Genomic DNA, 19217 nt, shown 5'->3' with positions numbered 1-19217 from the left:
AAAGAACTAATCAAGCAATTAATCATCCTAAGAACCTATTCAGCATTAAAAAGAATACCACAAGTCCTTTACCTCCTCTGGTGATAACCACTTCCAAAGACATACCTTTCCCTGCAACTCACAGAAAAGATGCCAGTACCAGAATAACCTTATCAGAAAATATGTAAACAACTGGTGCACATTCACAGAAATCCACCTCACATGTCTGACATACATAATCTTCAATAAAAACCATCCTCCTACCATTGGAACACACTTTTGCCTCATTCTTTAAAAATATTAAAAACTCTCTAGCTCCACTATGGCTAAGCATCATAAATGTGTCTCTGATCCGAGGAATCATTCCAGACCCCTTGAAAGTTAGTCAAGTCACATCATTACTAACAAGCATTGGCATAGCCAATAGGTCTTGCCTTTGGGACCTTATAAGTGTTTAGCTAGAAATGTTGACTTTACTTATGTTTTTAAGCTGTGCTGTACATTAATTTGTAGAATGCTGAAAAGTTATAATAAAGAAGTGTTCATAGCATTTTTGTTACCTTATATATGACCAAGAAAGCATTATGTCCAAGTGATAGACCATATTAACAAGCATTTACAATGCAATGGCCTCGTCTTTGTTAAAGTTAGAGGTATTGGCATTGATCATGATATTATTTTTGTTTATGTTTTTAAAACATATAAATAAATGGCATTGTCATTTACAATGCCAATAGCTTAATCTCTCGCAAATGCGAGACCTATTGCATTTGCACCCACAGAGAGCCCCCACACACAGAGCCCCCACACACACACAGAGCCCCCCACACACAGAGCCCCCCACACACACAGAGCCACACACACACACACACACACACACACAGAGCCACACACACACACACTCTTTTGCATTAGCCCTGCACCCGTAAGGAGAAGCATGCTCTGCTGCTTTTTAACGCCACTCAAAACTCAAGCGCTTTTAATGCGCAAGCAAACCATTACTGCTTAGTCCCTGGCCACATTAGAAACGAACAATAACGCAAGAAGCAATACAAGTCTACACTGCATGCTGGCCGGGACGGTTCACCGAGCCGCCCTGCACACAGTAAAACTGCACCGCTTCTGTTCCGCACGCTAATCGCCATACTGCAGCAGGAAGAGTGCGAGCTTCAAACCTCATCCAACTTGCATCCTGTCCATCCGCTCTACTCGCATGCTGGCTCAGCCTTCTTGGGTCGCAGAAGAAAGACGGACAAACAACACAATATGAATGGAGGGAACTTACATCTTCTTTTTAGCGCCTTTCTTGCCTCCTTTAGTCAGCCGCTTGTTCTTGCTGACTGCCATGTTGGAGCTTAGGGAACGAAAGAGGAGGAAAAGGGTATTCGCGCGAGACTTTAGGAGCCTGACCAAAGGAACATTAGGAAGAGATGTTCTCGCGAGAGAAAAGCAAAGACAATAGAAAAACAAGCAAAATGGTGGCAGCAGCTGCAGATAAGCCCCATCCTTTTCAGACTGGGTGGCGTGTTTTTTTGATTGACTGAAGACGTCACAGATAGAAAGAATCGAAAAAACACGCCCCCAATCCGAAACGGACGGGGCTTAAATTGACAGACAAACCTCTTCTCCAATGGCTGTCCGCCGTTTATGAAGCCAGCCAATGGAGAAGAGTTGGCGGGTTTCAGCTCCATACTAGAAAATATAAAATCTCGCCAGCGAGACTGCGCAAGCGCAGCCTACGCTAGCAGAGACCTAAAAACGAGCGGTAGTTCCATTCTTCTTACCATTGTCCAACTTTAAATTAAATGAACTGATAAGACTAATCATCTGTGAATACTTCGAGTTATAACCCTGAATCAAAGATTACTGTTTTACTCCTCAAATTGCAAGATCTCAGCACCACTATTTATACTAGAAATAGCTACTAGACTACTGCAAAAAGGTCAAAAGGCCATCACCTTGCAAACTAAAAATAAAATAAATAAATTGATGCAGCTTCTTGGGAAAGAATTAATCATAAAGAATCAAGGATTAACAGGTTATTGGACAGCAAGATCTACTCTTGCATTGAAAGAAAACCCGAATAATATACTGATCTTCAACAATTTACAGCTCATTTCAACTCTGCCTAGACGGGAGAAGTTGTACATGCACACAATATATGTTTTAAGGATAAACCCTTGAGGTTGAGTACTATAGTGAATGAAATGCAGGAGGCATTCAGAAGTACGCACCCCAATAAACTGTCAGAAGACAAGCCAATAAGAGCAACGCCACAAAAATAGACCAAAACTGACATTTTTATTTTTAAATTGGTAATTTGAGTTAAAGGAGCAGCAAACAGTTTGCAATGTAATACGCTGGCTAAGTCATATAGAAAATCAGACTCAACCTAATTCAAAGTAAGAAGCAGTTTGTTTAAAAGAACGTTAAAGTCAAGCATTGGGAAAGCCAATAGTTCTTGTGTAGGCTGCCAATTTAGGTTTGGTCATGGTTCTTGCATTGGCTAAGAGCAAAAATGTTTTGTACCCAATAAGCACACATTGGAATAGCAGTCCCTGTCACTGAAGAGAACTTTTGAGGTGTGGATATGCTACCTGAAAATGGTGTGAACTTGTGAAGGGGAGATTAACGTAGCTCACAGTGAAGTTAGCCAATGGCTGAAGTTGGCTGACTTACTGCCCCAATACTTCAGTAGCTGGAAGAAACGTGAATGGTTGACTAAATGAACAGGAGGACTGGCTGAAAACCTCTAAGTAAATATGTGATACATATTTCAGTACAACGTACTGGTTAACGTCATACTCAATAAAAACAATGTTCAAACGTAGCATTGGAAATATTCCAAAATGGGAGGAGAGAACAAATGTAACAGAATGTTCTCAGCTTATGTAGGATTTAAAAGTCTATTTTTACTAAGAATCAGAAGCTTTCTGCACTATTCCAAGAATACATAACACCATTGTTCAGTGCATCCGTCACACACACTGGCTTTAGAAAATAAGCTATACCATGTAATTGAGTCTCAAAATGAACGCAATTAAAACCATAAAAATACATACCTTGCAGCGTGTGATTTCCCATTTCACTGGCGCCAGTATACAGGCAGCTGATTCACCCAGCCATGTTTAAACAAAACAAACAATTCCAGTGAAGTAAGATTTGATTAATAACTCTAGAAATCAAGGGTAAGAATGAAACAGAGAAATTATACCTTGTGCTGTATGTGTAGACCCAATTATTTACTTTACCAAGATGGGAAGAATGGCGACTAGAGTGACCGAGTTACAGACGCAGCTAGTCTCCCAAAAGGGGTCGCTCCTGCAGTCGTCATTTTAGGGTTTATACAGTGTTATGTAAAGTGGTAACAGCGTACTTGACCAATTAAGATAATATGGGGGGGGGGGACTATATGAGGCTGAGAGGAGCAGCATTCACATTGGTCAAAAACGTGTTTAAAATGTACTGAATTGGAGCGTGTGGATAATGTCACTAATGTACCGGCAGAGCTGGAGTTGCAAAAAGAGAAACCCACGATTACTCAGTGTGCAACCTGCAAGGCGTGCATAGGGGAAGCAATGTTGCCGCCAACACAGTAGATATCTGATTGGTTTATATTGGCATTGTTTTGGCAATAACGTCTCTTTGGTTTAATAATCTCCATGGGCTGAGATTTTTGTATGTACACTCTACAATTGTGCCCTAGATGAGGAAGCCTTGCTCCTGCTATCCTTCACCTTGGTCAACCATGGGCGGGCGTTTCTGAGCCCGTCCTGAACTGCACACAGCGTCAATTTTCAACTGCACTGTTCATTCCTGGCGCCTGGTAGCGCTGGTTGCACACTGTGTGGAGTCGGGAATGCCTGCGGTGTAAGGGTCCCGCCAGCAGCTACAGCAGTTTCCTCAAGGACGCCCCAGATGTTCAGAAGTAGAATGGAGCTTCGTCCATTTACCCTTTGTAAAGTGCGGTCTATGGGCCTAAGTCATGGATTCCCCTTCGCCCCTGGCCCTACACCACCACCCACCCCTTGCCAGCCCCAGATGAAGGAAGTTTTATTTTAACCGGCTCATACTTACCCCCACTGCTCCGGAGGTACCTACCTGAGCCGCTCTCCAGGTCATTGGGGAGGGAAAGTCTCTAGAGATCGCTACCACTACATCCGTAACGGCGTGGAATACTTCCTCGTAAGGGAGACTGTTTTTCTTAGGCATGATTAAATGACGGCGAGGGCTGCAGAAGGGACAAACAGAGAGACCCGTGGTTAAAACGTTCCAAGTTCGGCAACGGCTTTTCTTTTCTCCTGCTCACACGGCTCCCATTCCCAGGCGAGCGGAGCCAGGGGGCAGCCGCAACCACTGGGCCCCGGCACACACAAACACACGCACAGCCACCACGCAGACGAAATTCTGGATCTCCTGGCACAAAACGACTACCCAATCTCGCGTTTGCCAGTAAATTCACTGTGTAAAACCTACCCGTATCATTAGTTTGGAGGGAGGACAGCCGCAGGCCCGCAATTACGCAGATACACGCTCGTCGAGGGAAGCTGTGGCGCGCAAACGATGGCGTCTCGCACACATAGGTAGGCCGGGGCTTTTGGCGACGGAAGTGTTTGTCAGCTTGTGTCTCTTACGGCAGACGCGAAGGAGCTGAGGCTGCATCAGAGGATGATTGTGGCAAATCACAGTGATTAAACAAGCAAAATGGTGGCAGCAGCTGCAGATAAGCCCCGTCCTTTTCAGACTGCGGGGCGTGTTTTTTGTTGAGTGACTGAAGACGTCACGGAGAGAAAGGACAGCAAAAAACATGCCCCTCAATCCGAAACGGACGGGGCTTAAAGTGAGTGACACAGCTCTTCTCCAATGGCTGGCCGCCGTTTAGGAAGCCAGCCAATGGAGAAGAGCTGGCTCGTTTACCTCCGTACTAGAAGACATAAAATCTCGACAGCGAGACTGCACAAGCGCAGCCTACGCAGGCCGAGACCTAAAAAGCAGGGTATAGATCCTGAAGATCCTACCAACTTCTGCCCTCTAACTAATATTCGCTTCCTTGCAAAGATACTGAAACGTCAATTAGCAATTCTATGCAGATGACCCTGAACTGGACCTAAAAATGTCCACCCAGTGATGTGGAGATTCTCTCTGAAATCAACAAGATCCAGCCTGGACCACACATTTTAAGCTGAAACTTAACCCCTTAAAATCCGAATTTCTTCCACCACCAACAGCACTATCATTATACAAACCCATCTTGGTATTACCACTCTTTATTATGACCTTCCCCTGTCTGAACCTGCATTATGTTAGCTACTTCTTAATCTCTTTTGTAAAGTATAGTGATACTCTAAAGATTCTGGTCTGCGCTATGCTCAACTCTTTAATAACAAAACAAATAAGAGGGATGTACATGTGACCTTTCTATAACCATATACCTTATGGCATAGATAGCTACCAGAGGTTCACCAGGCTGAAGCCCAGATTTCCTGTAGTGTTGTGGAACATTTCAGAACATGCAGACATGAACACAGTCATAGGCTAAAACTGCAGTGAAACTGAGATTCAACATTCATGACATTGCATTGTGTGGAACAGAGAAATGCAAGACATATGCATATTTTACATTCAACCTTAGTTTACCATCCCTCCAGGTTTGGGTTTGGTTTTTTGTGAGATTGTGGTGTGAAAGTGCAACTTTGTACCAAGGAAGAAGTGTCATTTTCAGTATTATGTCATTTCTTTCCAGTCAGTACATTTCAGAGAATTATGTTTATAAAAATCACTTGAAAGAGGAAAGGCAGCTTTTGCGACCGGTACATAGCAAAGGCAGTTGAGGTCTAAAGACTGAAAAGGGCATTGTTACTCCACTCTTCTTTTGAAAATGTATTTGTGTGTAGTTTCCTAAATTATCTTTTCAGAAATACCCAAAAACATAATACTGGCCCAAACTCCACCCCTTAAACTAAGGTTTAATCCAACTTCAAATCCTACCCCAACAGAACCCTTATCTCTCTTAAACCTTGACCCTAGAGCTTAACTTGGGCCTATCCCACACCTAGCCCTAACCTTACCCAGATCTTGGGCCAGATTACCAACAGGTGTGTAAAGTCAGCAAAAGTGAAGCAAACAGGCAGAGCAGGTCAGATTTTAGACCTCACAGAACATTCCGACATGACTCAGGGATCCCAATGTGCAAACAGAGCCGACTGGCTCTGTTTGCACATTGGGAGCCCTGGGCGCGGGAGCTCCGGTGGGTCTGCCCAGTCGACCCCAGACAGGTGGTGATGACCTGGGTCTGGGAGCTCCGGGCAGCCCATCCAGTCGACCCCAGCTCAATGCCCCTGACCTTTGTTTGGGAGCTCCGGTTATCCCCTCCAGTCGACCCCAACTAAGGTTTTTTCCTTCCCCTTCCTTCGAGGAATTCTGTAAGGTGGCACATACGGTGTCCTCGGGGTCCCCGCTCGACCCACTGCCCCCCAAATTCTGGAAGGCTTTCCACACAGATCTTTTCTTGCCTTTGTTCTCGATCTGTCTCCAATCTCTGGAGTCGGCATCGGTGCCAGAATGCTGGAAATTAGCAGTAGTGTCACCTCTGCTTAAAAAGCCTACTTTGGACCCGGCCTGTCTTTCCAACTACAGGCCTATTTCCTTGCTCCCTTTTCCGATTAAGATTCTGGAAAAATGGGTGACTCGTTCACTCTCAGGTTTCCTGGAGAACATCGGCTGGTTCGATGAGGACCAGTTTGGCTTCCGCCCCGGACACGGGACGGAGTCCGCGCTGGTGACCGTGTTGGACAATCTTCGTTCGCGTGTCGACAGTGGTCGGGCAGCCTTTTTAGTGCTGCTCGACATGTCGGCCGCGTTCGACTCGGTCTGCCATCGGACCCTTGTCAGGAGACTGGAGGAGTGCGGGGTCACTGAGGGGGCAAGAGACTGGCTGACATCCTATCTTGGTGGCAGGCAACAGTTGGTTTCACTTCCACCATTTAGCTCTGAGCCAAGGAGTGTAGGACAGGGGGTCCCACAGGGCTCGGCCATCAGCCCTATACTTTTTAACTTGTACCTCCGTCCCTTAGTCCAGCTAATAAAATCTTTCGGTGTCTCGGCATTTAATTATGCCGATGACACCCAGCTGGTCTTTTCTCTGGAAGGGAATAATGCGGTCTCGCTGGATACTTTCCATCGCTGCATGGCAGCCACAGCGGACTGGTTACGAGCTAATTCCCTACAATTTAATAGCTCCAAGACGGAGGTACTCCATTGTTCTATCGACCGGATTCCGCGGGCACTCCCAGAGAACTTTTGGCCTAGTACCTTCCTTGAGCCAGTACTGGCGGCAGAATCAGCCCGTAATTTGGGGGTGATTTTTGGCCCTAACCTAAAGCTTGACATACACGTCAATAAAACCACTTCTACGTGTATGTTATGTTATGTTATGTTTTGTTAGTTGCATTTTAATGCGCACAGCTGCTCCAGCGAAGGAGCGTCCTGGCGCAGGGAAAGGTAAACACAACACAACACTAGGTCCAGTAACAAAAAGCAAATAGTAAAAGCTAGAAACAATTAAAACAGGAAGGTTTTCAGGGCCCTACGGAAAGACATTAGGTCATTCGAAAGGCGGATTTCCAAGGGGAGCGCATTCCAGAGGGTTGCGGCTTTCACGCGGAAGGAGCGACCCCCCATCCGACTAAGTCTGAAGCGGGGGACGACCACTAAGGATTGTCCAAGGGATCGTAATGAGCGGGTAGGAACATAGGGAGAGATCAGTGTATTCAGTATTCCGGGTGCCAACTCTCTCAGAATTTTAAAAACCAGGCAGAGAGCCTTGAATTGGATACGCTTGCATATCGGGAGCCAGTGCAAGGACCGCAGGGTGTTGGAGGTAGGGCAGGTTCGAGGCAGACCAACCACCGCCCTAGCCGCCGCGTTCTGGACTCGTTGTAAACGGAGAATCTCGGCTTGGTTCGCTCCTAAAAGGAGAGAACTGGCGTAATCCAACCGCGAGATGATCATTGCTTGAATGACCAGCTGTCTTGTAGGAGCATCGAAGAATCGCAGCAGGGGTCTTAGCCCGCGTAGTACTCCAAAACAGCAGGCCGCCACTCTCTTTGTATGAGTCACAAAGCTTAGCGTGTGGTCAAGCCATACTCCGAGATTCCTGAGTTCCAGGACAGGGGCTGGCGCTGATCCCAGCTCTGGAGGCCACCATTCGTCCCCCCAGTGGTCCGCTTCCCTTCCAACGATCATCACCTCTGTTTTTGACGCGTTCAGCTGGAGACAGTTGTTATTCATCCAGCTGGCCACCTCTCTCAGTCCACTTCGGAACCTGAGGGCATCCTGCTTGGCATCCCCGCTGATCGTAACCGCCAACTGAGTGTCGTCAGCATAGGAGACCATAGTAAGGCCCCATTGCCTGACGACCTCAGCCAGCGGCTGCACGTATAGATTAAAAAGCGTGGGACTCAGCGAGGAGCCCTGAGGGACCCCCAGGTCCAAAGGATGGTACTTGGACTGAAAAGGAGGGGTGGCAACGCAGAAGGAGCGATCACTAAGGAAGGAGCGGAACCACTGCAGAGCTGAACCACAAATGCCAATGTCCTGCAGGCGGTGTAGCAAGATGCGATGGGAGACAGTGTCAAAGGCAGCGCTCAGGTCTAGTAAAATAAGCGCTGCCGTTTGACCTGCATCGAGCACACTTCGCAAATGCTCAACCATTGCCAGAAGGGCCGTCTCGGTGCTGTGGCCAGCACGAAACCCATTCTGTGTGGGATCCAGGACATTCACAAGGGTCATATGCTCCGTGAGGGCCCGATTTACATGGGCCTCCATAACCTTGGCCGGCCAAGGGAGCAGAGATATAGGGCGGTAGTTTTCAGGTCTCGATGGATCCAAAGATGGTTTTTTTAGGATCGGGGAAACCACCGCTTGCTTCCATTTGGCAGGGACCAGGCCAGAGGTTAGGGAGAGGTTAATCAGGGAGCACACTGCTGTGCGGTATGATGCTGCTGCGCATGCGGCGCAAGGTTTTGCCCCTTCTCCCCGCTCAAGCTAGGCTGGAAGTAGTTCGTGGGACCATATTAAGTCGCCTCGACTACTGCAATGGGCTTCTTTTGGAGGCCCCAAAAAATCTGACCGGTAAGCTACAGCGGGTGCAAAACATGGCCGCCAAGCTGGCTCTCTCCCGCCCTAGGTCCAGCTCCTCTACTCTTGCATTAAGAGACCTACACTGGCTCTCGGTTTATTTGCGGGTACAATACAAAGCTGCGTGTCTTGTGTTTAAAGCTGTTCACCAACAGGGCCCCATTCCTTTGCAAAAGATGTTTGCATGGTATTCTGCTTCGCGGCCCCTCCGTTCTTCTTCGGCGCATCTTCTTGTAGTTCCGAGGTTTCACAGAGTGAGGATGGGTGGCCGCTCCTTTAGTGTCGCAGCGGCCAAACTTTGGAACTCCCTGCCACTCTCTTTGAGAAACAATAAGGACTACCTTCCTTTTAGAAAAGCGTTAAAAACCTACCTGTTTCCATAAATGGCCTGAGCTGTTAAAGTCTATGGTTCTTGATCAAAGCGCCAGGATGCCCTTTGGGTGACAGGTTTGCGCTCTATAAATACACTAAATAAATAAATAAATAAATAATCTTGAATGTTATCAAAGTGAAGAAAATGTAGACCATAAACATTTATCCTCATAGCATTTATATGGAGCTGGTGAAGGCACTCATCAGAACCCATGTGCAACACATGCTGAGCACAATCCTTTATTGGAAGCATTCAGAAACTTTAGTATATGTTACTTCAGAACCTCATTGGCATGGAAAATAAAGGTTTAGAAAGGTTACTCTGCAGAGATGTAGAAAAGTGCACCTACTAGAGAGAAGCAAAGGCTTTAACAGGGGCACACACATGTGGAGGAAAGAACCACTCCATATAAAAAAAAAAGAGAAGACAGGGCTTTAAACTGTAAAGCTTCAAACTGGTTTCGTGCCCAGCTCAAGGTTGTTTGTGGATGTAAAACCCTAGTATTAACAGCCTCACTCAACTCCTCAAATTCCTGGGCAGCCAGGTGGCATCTCTGCAAGAAGGGGAACACTCTGGGAGTTCTGCGGCTTGACTCATCCGGGTATTGCTGAACTGATGTGTTAAACAGCACCATTGAAGGATGGAGTTTTGGGCGAGCAATGATGTTCCATGTGAAGAATATTGTGCTGTACTTACTAGTTGCTCACATTCCCCTCCTCATCCCCAATCTCAATTTCCATTTTTTTCAAGACAGGGGAGTGCAGGGCTATTGCCAAGTTTCCTAAGATTTTATTGAAGACATGACTTTGTGATTTCAGCTGTAGATTTTAACTGTCATGCTGTGGTTTGCCCATTAAACAAGATGTAACCCAAAAAGGGCCATTTTACAGAGTGCTCATATCTAAAATATTTTATGTGACCCTATTTCCCTTTAGATGTTCAAAAATGCATTAATGTGACTATTGCCCCAGTTGTGATCTCTGGAAATATATGCCAACACCTGAACCTTTCAATTGGGTAAAATCTGCTGCCAAGAAGGGGAATATGTTTGACCAACATACCCATTAACACCCTTGAAACCAGAACTTTATCAGTACTCACAAACAATTTGTATGGTCGCTGCCACCATACTGATATAACTCTATCACCAAAATGTGTGCAATGTGTGTAGATTCAAGTTGAGAAACACAAGGGACACCCCAAAATCACCTAGACTGCTCTTCAATCCATGTGATTTATTTAATCTGAGTCTGCTATAAAGGGATTATGAGAGTAACCACTTCAAAGTTGAGTAGCTGGTGTTTTTGTCTATTATCAGTGACTGTGGATCAATATGCTTGCAGCCTGGATTTTTCAGAAAGATTTTTTAAGAGAAAGGTGACTACCCTTCAGTGGGGGCAAAGGGCATGCAATTCTAAACCTGCAATGGCATTGTAGGTTGGAAGAGGTGTGATGCTATGTCTGCTTCGCCTTTTAGTCTGGTAAAATGGACCCACTGGTCAATTTACAGAACTTCCCAGATGTGTTCACCGATGCACCGAGTGAATGAGTCAAGTTCAGAGTAATGGCAGCATTTTAGGGTCTGCTTGACGTAAATAATATACAGAGAGTGAGTCTGCCCCTTTCTACCATCTGCTTGTCTGGACAAATATGAAGTTAATGGGATTATCCGGTATTCCACAGGGAACCGGGTTTACCATAACTGCTTGTTTGGGTTAGCCCCCTCTACCTCTTGCTTTGAGAGTTTCTATCAGATTTTCTCATAGTAGCATTTCTCTCCCACCGTTATGGTATTGGCGATTAGCTGTATTATTTTGCCTCTTTATTGATTGGTGAATTGGTGTTTGTGTGTGATATTGTGATCTGTGAGTGGGTGAATGCATCAACGAGTCAAGGAGTGGATGCTCCATTCATGCACTCATGTACTCAATCACTCATCCATGTTTCGCTTGTGCATCCTTTCATTCACCCAATCACTTATTCTTGCATTCAAGCACTGACCCCCACCACATCAACACTGATCATAAATGAAGAGTCACTTGCAATTACATGACAGACCTACTAACTTTGTCAGTTCTTATGAGCACAACTGCTGCATTTCCACAAGCGATGCTCTGAGATTAGACCGATTTGACAGACTAGAGGAGATTGTAGACTTGCTTCCAGGCTGCATGGGTTTTACACCGTAGAGGCTGATTCACCAAAATGTGAAGGGTAATGGAAGTGACTTCACACCCCCTTTGATCCCTAATGTCATCTAAAGTCTAACCCATTCCCCCACTATTTGTCACTCATCAGCCTCCTGTTTGCTGCTGAGGTGGTTGGTGATAGACACAAAGTAGAAACTACAGAAAAAATTTACTCTAAGATGCCTAATTACTTTTCCCCTGTTATTACCTTCAGGGTCTCTGGCAAATTCCTACAGATCTCTTTGGACTACACTAGAATCAGGCGTGTTTGAATTAGGGTCTGGTTACAGTATGTGTAGATTAAATGTACTAGTGCTCCCCATGCATAGCACGGGAACCAATCTTTAGTTGTATGAAGTGCTGTTGGAAGGGAGACCCAGACGAGCGGAGGTCGCTGTAAATGCAGAGGAGAGGCTGGGCTTCATTCCTTTTACTCATTGACTTTCTTCTCTTCCCACTTTATTCTAGTGAGCCATCTTCAGCAGCACACCTCGATCCTGCCCTGTTCGAAAGGAACGACTCAGAGGAGAACGTGACCGTCATTTCCGAGAGCATGTCGGTAACTTCCTCGGATGAGGAGAAGCTGCTGCTACTGAACAAGAACACAGAGCTCCGAAGAATCAACAAAGAGGTGAGTGCCTTCCACTCTATTGTCAGAGCCATGAGGCTAGTGTGCTGTCTTATCCTCACCTCTGCTAGCCAGCTCTCTTAGCCCACTACGCTCTGACAAGTCGCCATAATCATGGGCATTGCAACCTTGTTTGTGTGGCCATTCTTGAACTATTCCTTGCAAACAGACCAAGATATTCAATTAGAAGAAGAAACTAATATAAGATGCAACAAGATAAAGCAATCAGCCAAAATAACTAGGGGAGACTCAGCAGGCGTAGAAATGTCTCTGTACCTCCTACCCCAACTCACAAACTGCCCAATTCCTTAATGTTCTGGAACCTCTGACAATGGCACCTTCACAGTCTCTTCATAGCAGCAAGTGGAAACAAACTACATACATGTGAAACGGTGTGAACTATGTGTTGTCCAATGATGTGATGATATCTGCATACTCTGGAACCCCACTACCCCACAGTCTCAATCCACACACACGTCCGCCCAGGAGAAATACACACCCTGGCTCAAGTGCACCCCCACTTTGATGCATAGAACAGATGTGAGAATAGCAACCTATAAATAACTTGTGAGCTACCTCACCAGCAGGCAAACAAGCAATACACCAGGATAACATGTTTGTCAACCCTACCGATTTAGGACATAGCTACTGCTTTTTGGCAAAAATACAGCCTACAGTTTCTTATGAGTCATTCTAGTTCCTACTTTAGGGATTGAAGCTCTTATGAGGTGAACCTCGGCTGCCTGAGGAGGAAGCAGTGTAGTGTTATGACATGCCTTGCATACATTCCTTCTGAGTCAGAAACCACATGAGCCTTTCTTCTGAACCAGATGCCGCAGCATGTCATCATCATTCCAAGGCTCAGGTGAAGACATTTCAAGTGATGTAACCATTATGTTTGTTGTTGGTTTTCTAACCGTGAAAACCCTACCTGGTGCAGGTATGACATGGGGGAAGGGTCGGTGGGTGACAAATGCCCCAATAAGAAGATCCTCCAGTGCAATCTGAAAGTAGACACCAGTACAAGTTTTCCATTTAATGCAAGCCAAGCACAAAAGGTCTGATTCACAAAGGTAAACCTTCACTTTTGTGTAAGTTTATGATTTTTTGCAAGTCACCAAGCAATTTCAAGAGTAGTATCTTTACGACTGCCTGTCTTTTTATGTGCGGAGTTTCCAGCACAAGAGTGGAGACTACTCAGTCCTAAAGGTACTACTCGCTAAATTTCATTGTGAATTGCGAAAATTCGCAAACTTACACAAAAGTGTACGTTTACCTTTGTGAATCAGGCCCAAAGTGCTGAAAAGGCAGGCTGAGAACAGATATTGGTGTTACCAGAATGAGAACCGAACAATAACAATGACAGCCATGCTGTCGTCAGGCTGGTCTCACGTGGCTAATGGCACAACAGAGCTGCCAGGGCACACTTAGGCACAGCGGAGGCACTGAGCCTTTACGCATGACACAGTTCTTAATTCACAAAAGCCTGGATTTATATGTTGGGTGCTAGGAGTGGTATGTGTATACATGAGCCAGCGTTGCAGCAAGCTCACATGACGCACTACAACACCTGATGATACACAACAAAGCTGGAGACAGCACAACAACATTTATGCAACCTGAACTCATCCTCTCTGCCATATTAAGGATAGTGAACACAAAGCTTTAATTAGGACATATAGATAAGTGCATTGCACAAATCTATGGAAGTTCGCAAGATATGTGTAGGCAGAGTAACAATTTATCGGAAATTATTTATTTTGGGGCAGATAAAACTCAATTGAAAATTATTTGTGAATTTGTAAATTTCCTAATTCTGAAATGAGTATTATATGCAAATCGTTACATAAAGCACATTTTGTGTTTGAAAACAGTTGTATATTTGATATTTTTCTGAATTCAAGTGATCAAGTGCACACTTGTCTTCCAGTGTTTCACCACAAAATTAATCAATTTCATCAGGGCTGATTCTGCAAATCATGGCATGTTTAGGGCGCCATTTCCAAATACCGAATTGGTATGCCACGTATTACTGCTTTGCAACTTAATTCCGGCTGTAAAATAGTAATACTTTACCAGCAGTTTAAAACTGGTGGTAACCCATTCGCATATGGGTCCCAAAGGGACCCCTTCCCCTTTGAGAATGTAAATAATAATATTTTTTAAGACGAGGCAGTGGTTTAATTTTTACTTTTCAAACGCATCCCATTTTCCTTTGAGGAAAACGGGCTGCATTAAACAAAATAGATATATTGCTCAATTAAAAAGCAATCAAAGACATGGTGGTCTGCTGACCTCCGCAGGCCACCATCCCTGTGATGGCTGCGATTCCTAATGGGTCACAAATTGCGACCTTCCTCATTAATAAGCAAGAGGTTGGTCAATTTGTGACCCACTAGGAATCGCTAATGAAGCTCTAAAAAGTTTCACACATTAGGAATACCGATTTCTTAATTGCGATTTGGAGAGAACGCAATTAGGAAATTGGTATTCCTAATGGTAGTACCTCTTGCCCCTAGTTCACACAAAAGAGTAAACAGAAAACAGAGGATAAAGACCAAGGGTTTCTGAGGACAAGCAACAGAGTGGAAATGAGATGGCTAAAAATTAAAACCAGTAAAGGACTGTAAATGGCAGGTGATGAATAACGGAAGAGAAGAAAGCTGGAATAACTGGGAGATGTTACTAGGCACCGATCCGCTGCCCTCTCTGGCCTTTTATAGTAATTTACCTATAAGTCATCAGAAATGCAGACCATATCCTGGAAGTGAGAAATAGCCGAGCTTCCATTTTTTCATCCTACATACTGGGGAACAGCGTTTACAACGCAACCTTTACCACGCAGTACCTTTACCACGCAAGTCGTTACAACGCAAGTCGTTACAACGACTTGCACTGGGGGGCGCTGTAGGATAGGGAATAGTTTAATTTACTATCCAAAACCTTCCCTACTATCCGGGGACTGGAGTTGGAATAGTAAATTAAACTATTCACTATCCAGCGCCCCCCAACGCAAGTCGTTGTAACGACTTGCGTTGTAAAACCTGCGTGGTTAGGCATGCGTTGTAAAAGCATGCGTAGTAACGACATACATTCCTACATACTTCCCAAGCATTATAATAGGGTCTAAACCCTCCATGCCTAGCTAAAGTTACTGAAATTCGTGGCACAACCTCAGTAAAAGGTAACCACCCTACGCCTGGTGTCTACAACATTGTTTCATGATTGCTGAATCGCTAATATCTCTTCAAAACAATTTCACTGTCTAAAGGAGGGTGGCAAATTCTCCACAAGCATTCATTATCATTCCACACAGCACTGACTTTCCATTGCGAATGCCAGGCTTTCCCCCCTGAAAGAAACTTAGCACCATCAGATCAGAAGTATCACTCTCCGGCACTCGAGCCATACCAATCCGGGAGCAGTGTCTCCAGCCACGCATCCTGACTGGGGCCCAATGCCGTCTGCTGCTCTGAGGGATCAAATGTTACCCTTCTAATCCTACCTTTGACCTAAAGGTTAGGGGCAGATTTACATCCCCCCCTGCGGCACCAGTATGTCACTTCTTGTGACGTACTGGCGGCGTATTTCAGTGCTCCATATTTACAAGGAGAGGAAAAGCCACCCTGCGTGACTTTTTCTCTCCGTGTAAATATGGCCCCTTCATACGCAGCACTTTGCGTGGAAGGAGCGTTCCATGGGTATGTCTGTGGGTGTTCCCACGCAACACCCATGGAACGAGACACATTTCCAGATTTACGAGGAATCATAAATCTGGAAATGCATGTCAATGCTACGCCTCCCACGGGGAGGCATAGGGAGGCGCAACGAGGAGAAATGTTTTATTTCTCCTCGTTTTTTCCTCTTTCAAAGCATGCTGAATTCTACAGCACGCATTGAAAGAGGAAAATGCCCGTAGTGATTGTTTTTGTGCAGGAAGGTTCCCCTTCCTGCACAAAAACAATCTCCCCATGACGCTGGCACGCTTGCACCGTGGTGCAAGGGTGCCCGCGCCAGCGCTTGGCTGCAGTCCGTGCGGCAGTGCAGACAAGAGCATAGGAATGCAACATACTATTGTAAATATGCTGCATTCCTGTGCTCCGGAAATGGCTCCGCGTGGCGCGGCCAAAGGGCTTTCATTGCAGTGCTGCGGCACTTCCTTGTAGATCTGCCCCAAGAGAAGGAAAAGCCATAATAGTTACCAGTAACCTTAACAGCCATGTTTTCAGATCTGACACAGTCTGAGCATTTGTCATTAAGCGAAAATAAAACCTCAAGAGTGGGGATTTTGGTCTGCTCCGTTTAGCCATGGGTTTGTTTTTTATCTGTCAATCACATTTTCAATCAGCTGAGAGCAAAGTCAGGTGAACAGTGCCTGTCCATCAACAAGGTGAAACCTCCCCTGGTTCTCACCATTAAGACACTGCTCACGGAGAGGACTGAATAAGGCTTGTACTCACACATTTGGGATAGCATAGCACCCGCTCCTACAGCCAAGGTGTGTTTTAGGTCTTGCTTAAGGCAACGTGTGCATGAGACATATTGTTAGCTTACAATGGCGTAGACCCCACCCATTGCTTACCATTGGTTGGCTTCCTTGTCACTCTAATTCGCTTGCTTATTATTTGTAGCTGTGTGGGATTTCCTTCATGCTCTTGTGTTGTCCCTTGCCTGGAGCATCAATGCATTACTATGTCCTTCCACTGATCACTTTTTCAGACTTTACTTTTTTCTTTTTTTTAAGCTCTCTACAACAGAGTTCATTGTGTGCTCTGGGCTCCTCTCGCTTTCTCATGTGCTTCTCCTCCATTGCCCCTGCATTGCCTTCTCATACATCGCTTACTTTCACCCATTTTATACCCCCCAATTCCCATGTTGCTTCCATCCGTTGCCCCCATAATGCATCTGCCACCACCGTAACCCTGTGCTGTTACACGCACATTAAAATCCCACCTCCCCAACCTGAACCCCGATGTTGCTTCTGCCCCTCGTCTCCTATGTTGCTTCTGCCACCCACCCTTGCCACCAGTGTTGTTCCTCCTACTTTCAAAAGAAAGAAAGCTTTCAGTCATTTCTTTCTTTTTAGTTAATGATCCAAATACCAGATTAATATCTAAAAAAGGTGCAAGCTTGCATCATGCAAACACCTACAAATTGGCGTTACTGGCTGCTTCAAAAGATGTTTATACATTCTTTAGGCCTGCAGCCCACCATCAAGGATGTGGAACCAACAGATTTCCAGGGCGAGACCTACTGGCTTTGCCAGTACTTGTTTAACAATATAGTCTGCCTCAAAATCTATTCAAATGAGGGAAGGGCAAAAAAATCCAGGGCAATATTTTTGAATCATATTAAATGTTTTATTCAGAATGTCAAGAAAGGAAACAACATATACAATAATATCAAGTAGGATACATTTGTAAGACCTTGAAATCTTGAAGCATTGTCTTTTTCAAAATTATAATTCTAGCTTGAATTAAAAATTTATAATAGAGTAAACCATTTTAAAAGCTATTGACTATACAAGTTAAAAGTACAGAAAGAAGGAGTTTGTGACCTTCATGGCCGATCTGGGGCTTTGCACTAATTTTAAGAAATCCTATTTAATGACCTGCGGCCCGAAAAAACATTGCATTCATTTTATAACATCGGGCAGTGAATCATTAGAATGCACAAGCACTTTTCCCTATTTGGCCTAGTTTTCTTAGAAACAGAATCCTGGCAAGTCCATGTGGCCCATAGTAGAAGTAAATTTTCTAAAGCGTTCAATTCCATCCTCAGCCTCCGGCAGCCAAAACAAGCAGAGGTGGTATTACCCCTAACTAAGATTTATAAATTACAATGTGTCCCAACGGCCACTTATGGCGCGGAAGTCTGGGGATATACAAATTGTAGCGGGATCCAAATAGAAGAAAATAGATTCTGTAGAAAAAATCTTGGGGCCCAAATTTCATCTCCAACTTATATATGTCATAGGGAATTGAATTTATGCTATGTAGAGGATTTTATCAGGTCTTGTCCAGCTATATTTTGGCTAAAAATATGGCAGAATCCCTGCTGCAACTTTAACGAGAGAGATAATCGTAGATTGCCTTAAGTGCGACAAGGGTGGTTTTATACCTTGGCTCGCTGTGGTTAGAAAAAGTTTAGCCAGTGTAAAGTTGGAACATATATTTTTACGTCCCCTAGCACTAGAGGGTATAAGCAAAAAATCACTTAGGGGGGCTTTGTATGATTTGTACTACAAAGAAAGATATAACACTGAGCGCCTTAAACCATCGGTTGTCAGGTATATGCCCCTTTTGGAGGTATCGGGCATTCAACATCATATGCCACATAAATATCTCATGAAGAATATAGGGAAATGGAAAAGGAGCCTACTTTTTCGCCTTAGAGATGGCAGTGTAAAATATCTACTCTGTTTCTCGATGGGACTTAATAGTAACCTTGAGCAGTTGAGCTGCCCTTGCGGCATCGGTAGCAAACAAACGTGGTACATTTTTTACTCTTTTGTAGGTTTTATGCAAAATACACAAAACAGTATTTGATTCCATACTTTAAGGCATCAGTTTTTTCTGACTTTAAATTAGCATATTTTGAAATTTTACAGCTTGGAAGTGACGATTTGATTTTTTGTGTAAGCGCGTTTTTTACAAGCTGCGGTACGTTCACGTGCCTCCATGAGTGAATCTTAACGTGATAAAATGCACGCAATACTGCTTAGTGAAATGCATTTATTATTTCTTCTCTTTCCATATATTAATTTATCAACGCTGTTGTCATTAATACTACCCGCAAACAAAGCACTTTACTTGATTATGTTGCTGCTAGTATTGGCATGACCAAAAATTGGGATATAATTATTCATATCTGCACCTTGCTGTTAAATGCTGCTAGATTCATCTCATGT

The 19217-nt window shown here is 44.6% G+C and overlaps 1 protein-coding gene across 2 annotated transcripts in view; it reads left to right on the top strand.

The window, feature by feature from the left end:
- Positions 1 to 19217, top strand: part of LOC147689145 (uncharacterized) — a 201334-nt gene that overhangs the window by 92276 nt on the left and 89841 nt on the right. For both annotated transcript variants that reach the window (XM_086942037.1, XM_086942038.1), the window contains one exon: positions 12148 to 12310. In XM_086942037.1, the coding sequence (XP_086798163.1) occupies positions 12148 to 12310 (163 nt within the window). The remainder of the gene's footprint in view (positions 1 to 12147; positions 12311 to 19217) is intronic.

The sequence above is a fragment of the Lissotriton vulgaris genome, chromosome 10, assembly GCF_964263255.1.
Source record: "Lissotriton vulgaris chromosome 10, aLisVul1.2, whole genome shotgun sequence".
NCBI classification, from domain to species: Eukaryota; Metazoa; Chordata; class Amphibia; order Caudata; family Salamandridae; genus Lissotriton; species Lissotriton vulgaris.
The sequence above is the reverse complement of the archived record's forward strand: the minus strand, read 5'-3'. Positions and strand labels throughout refer to the sequence as shown.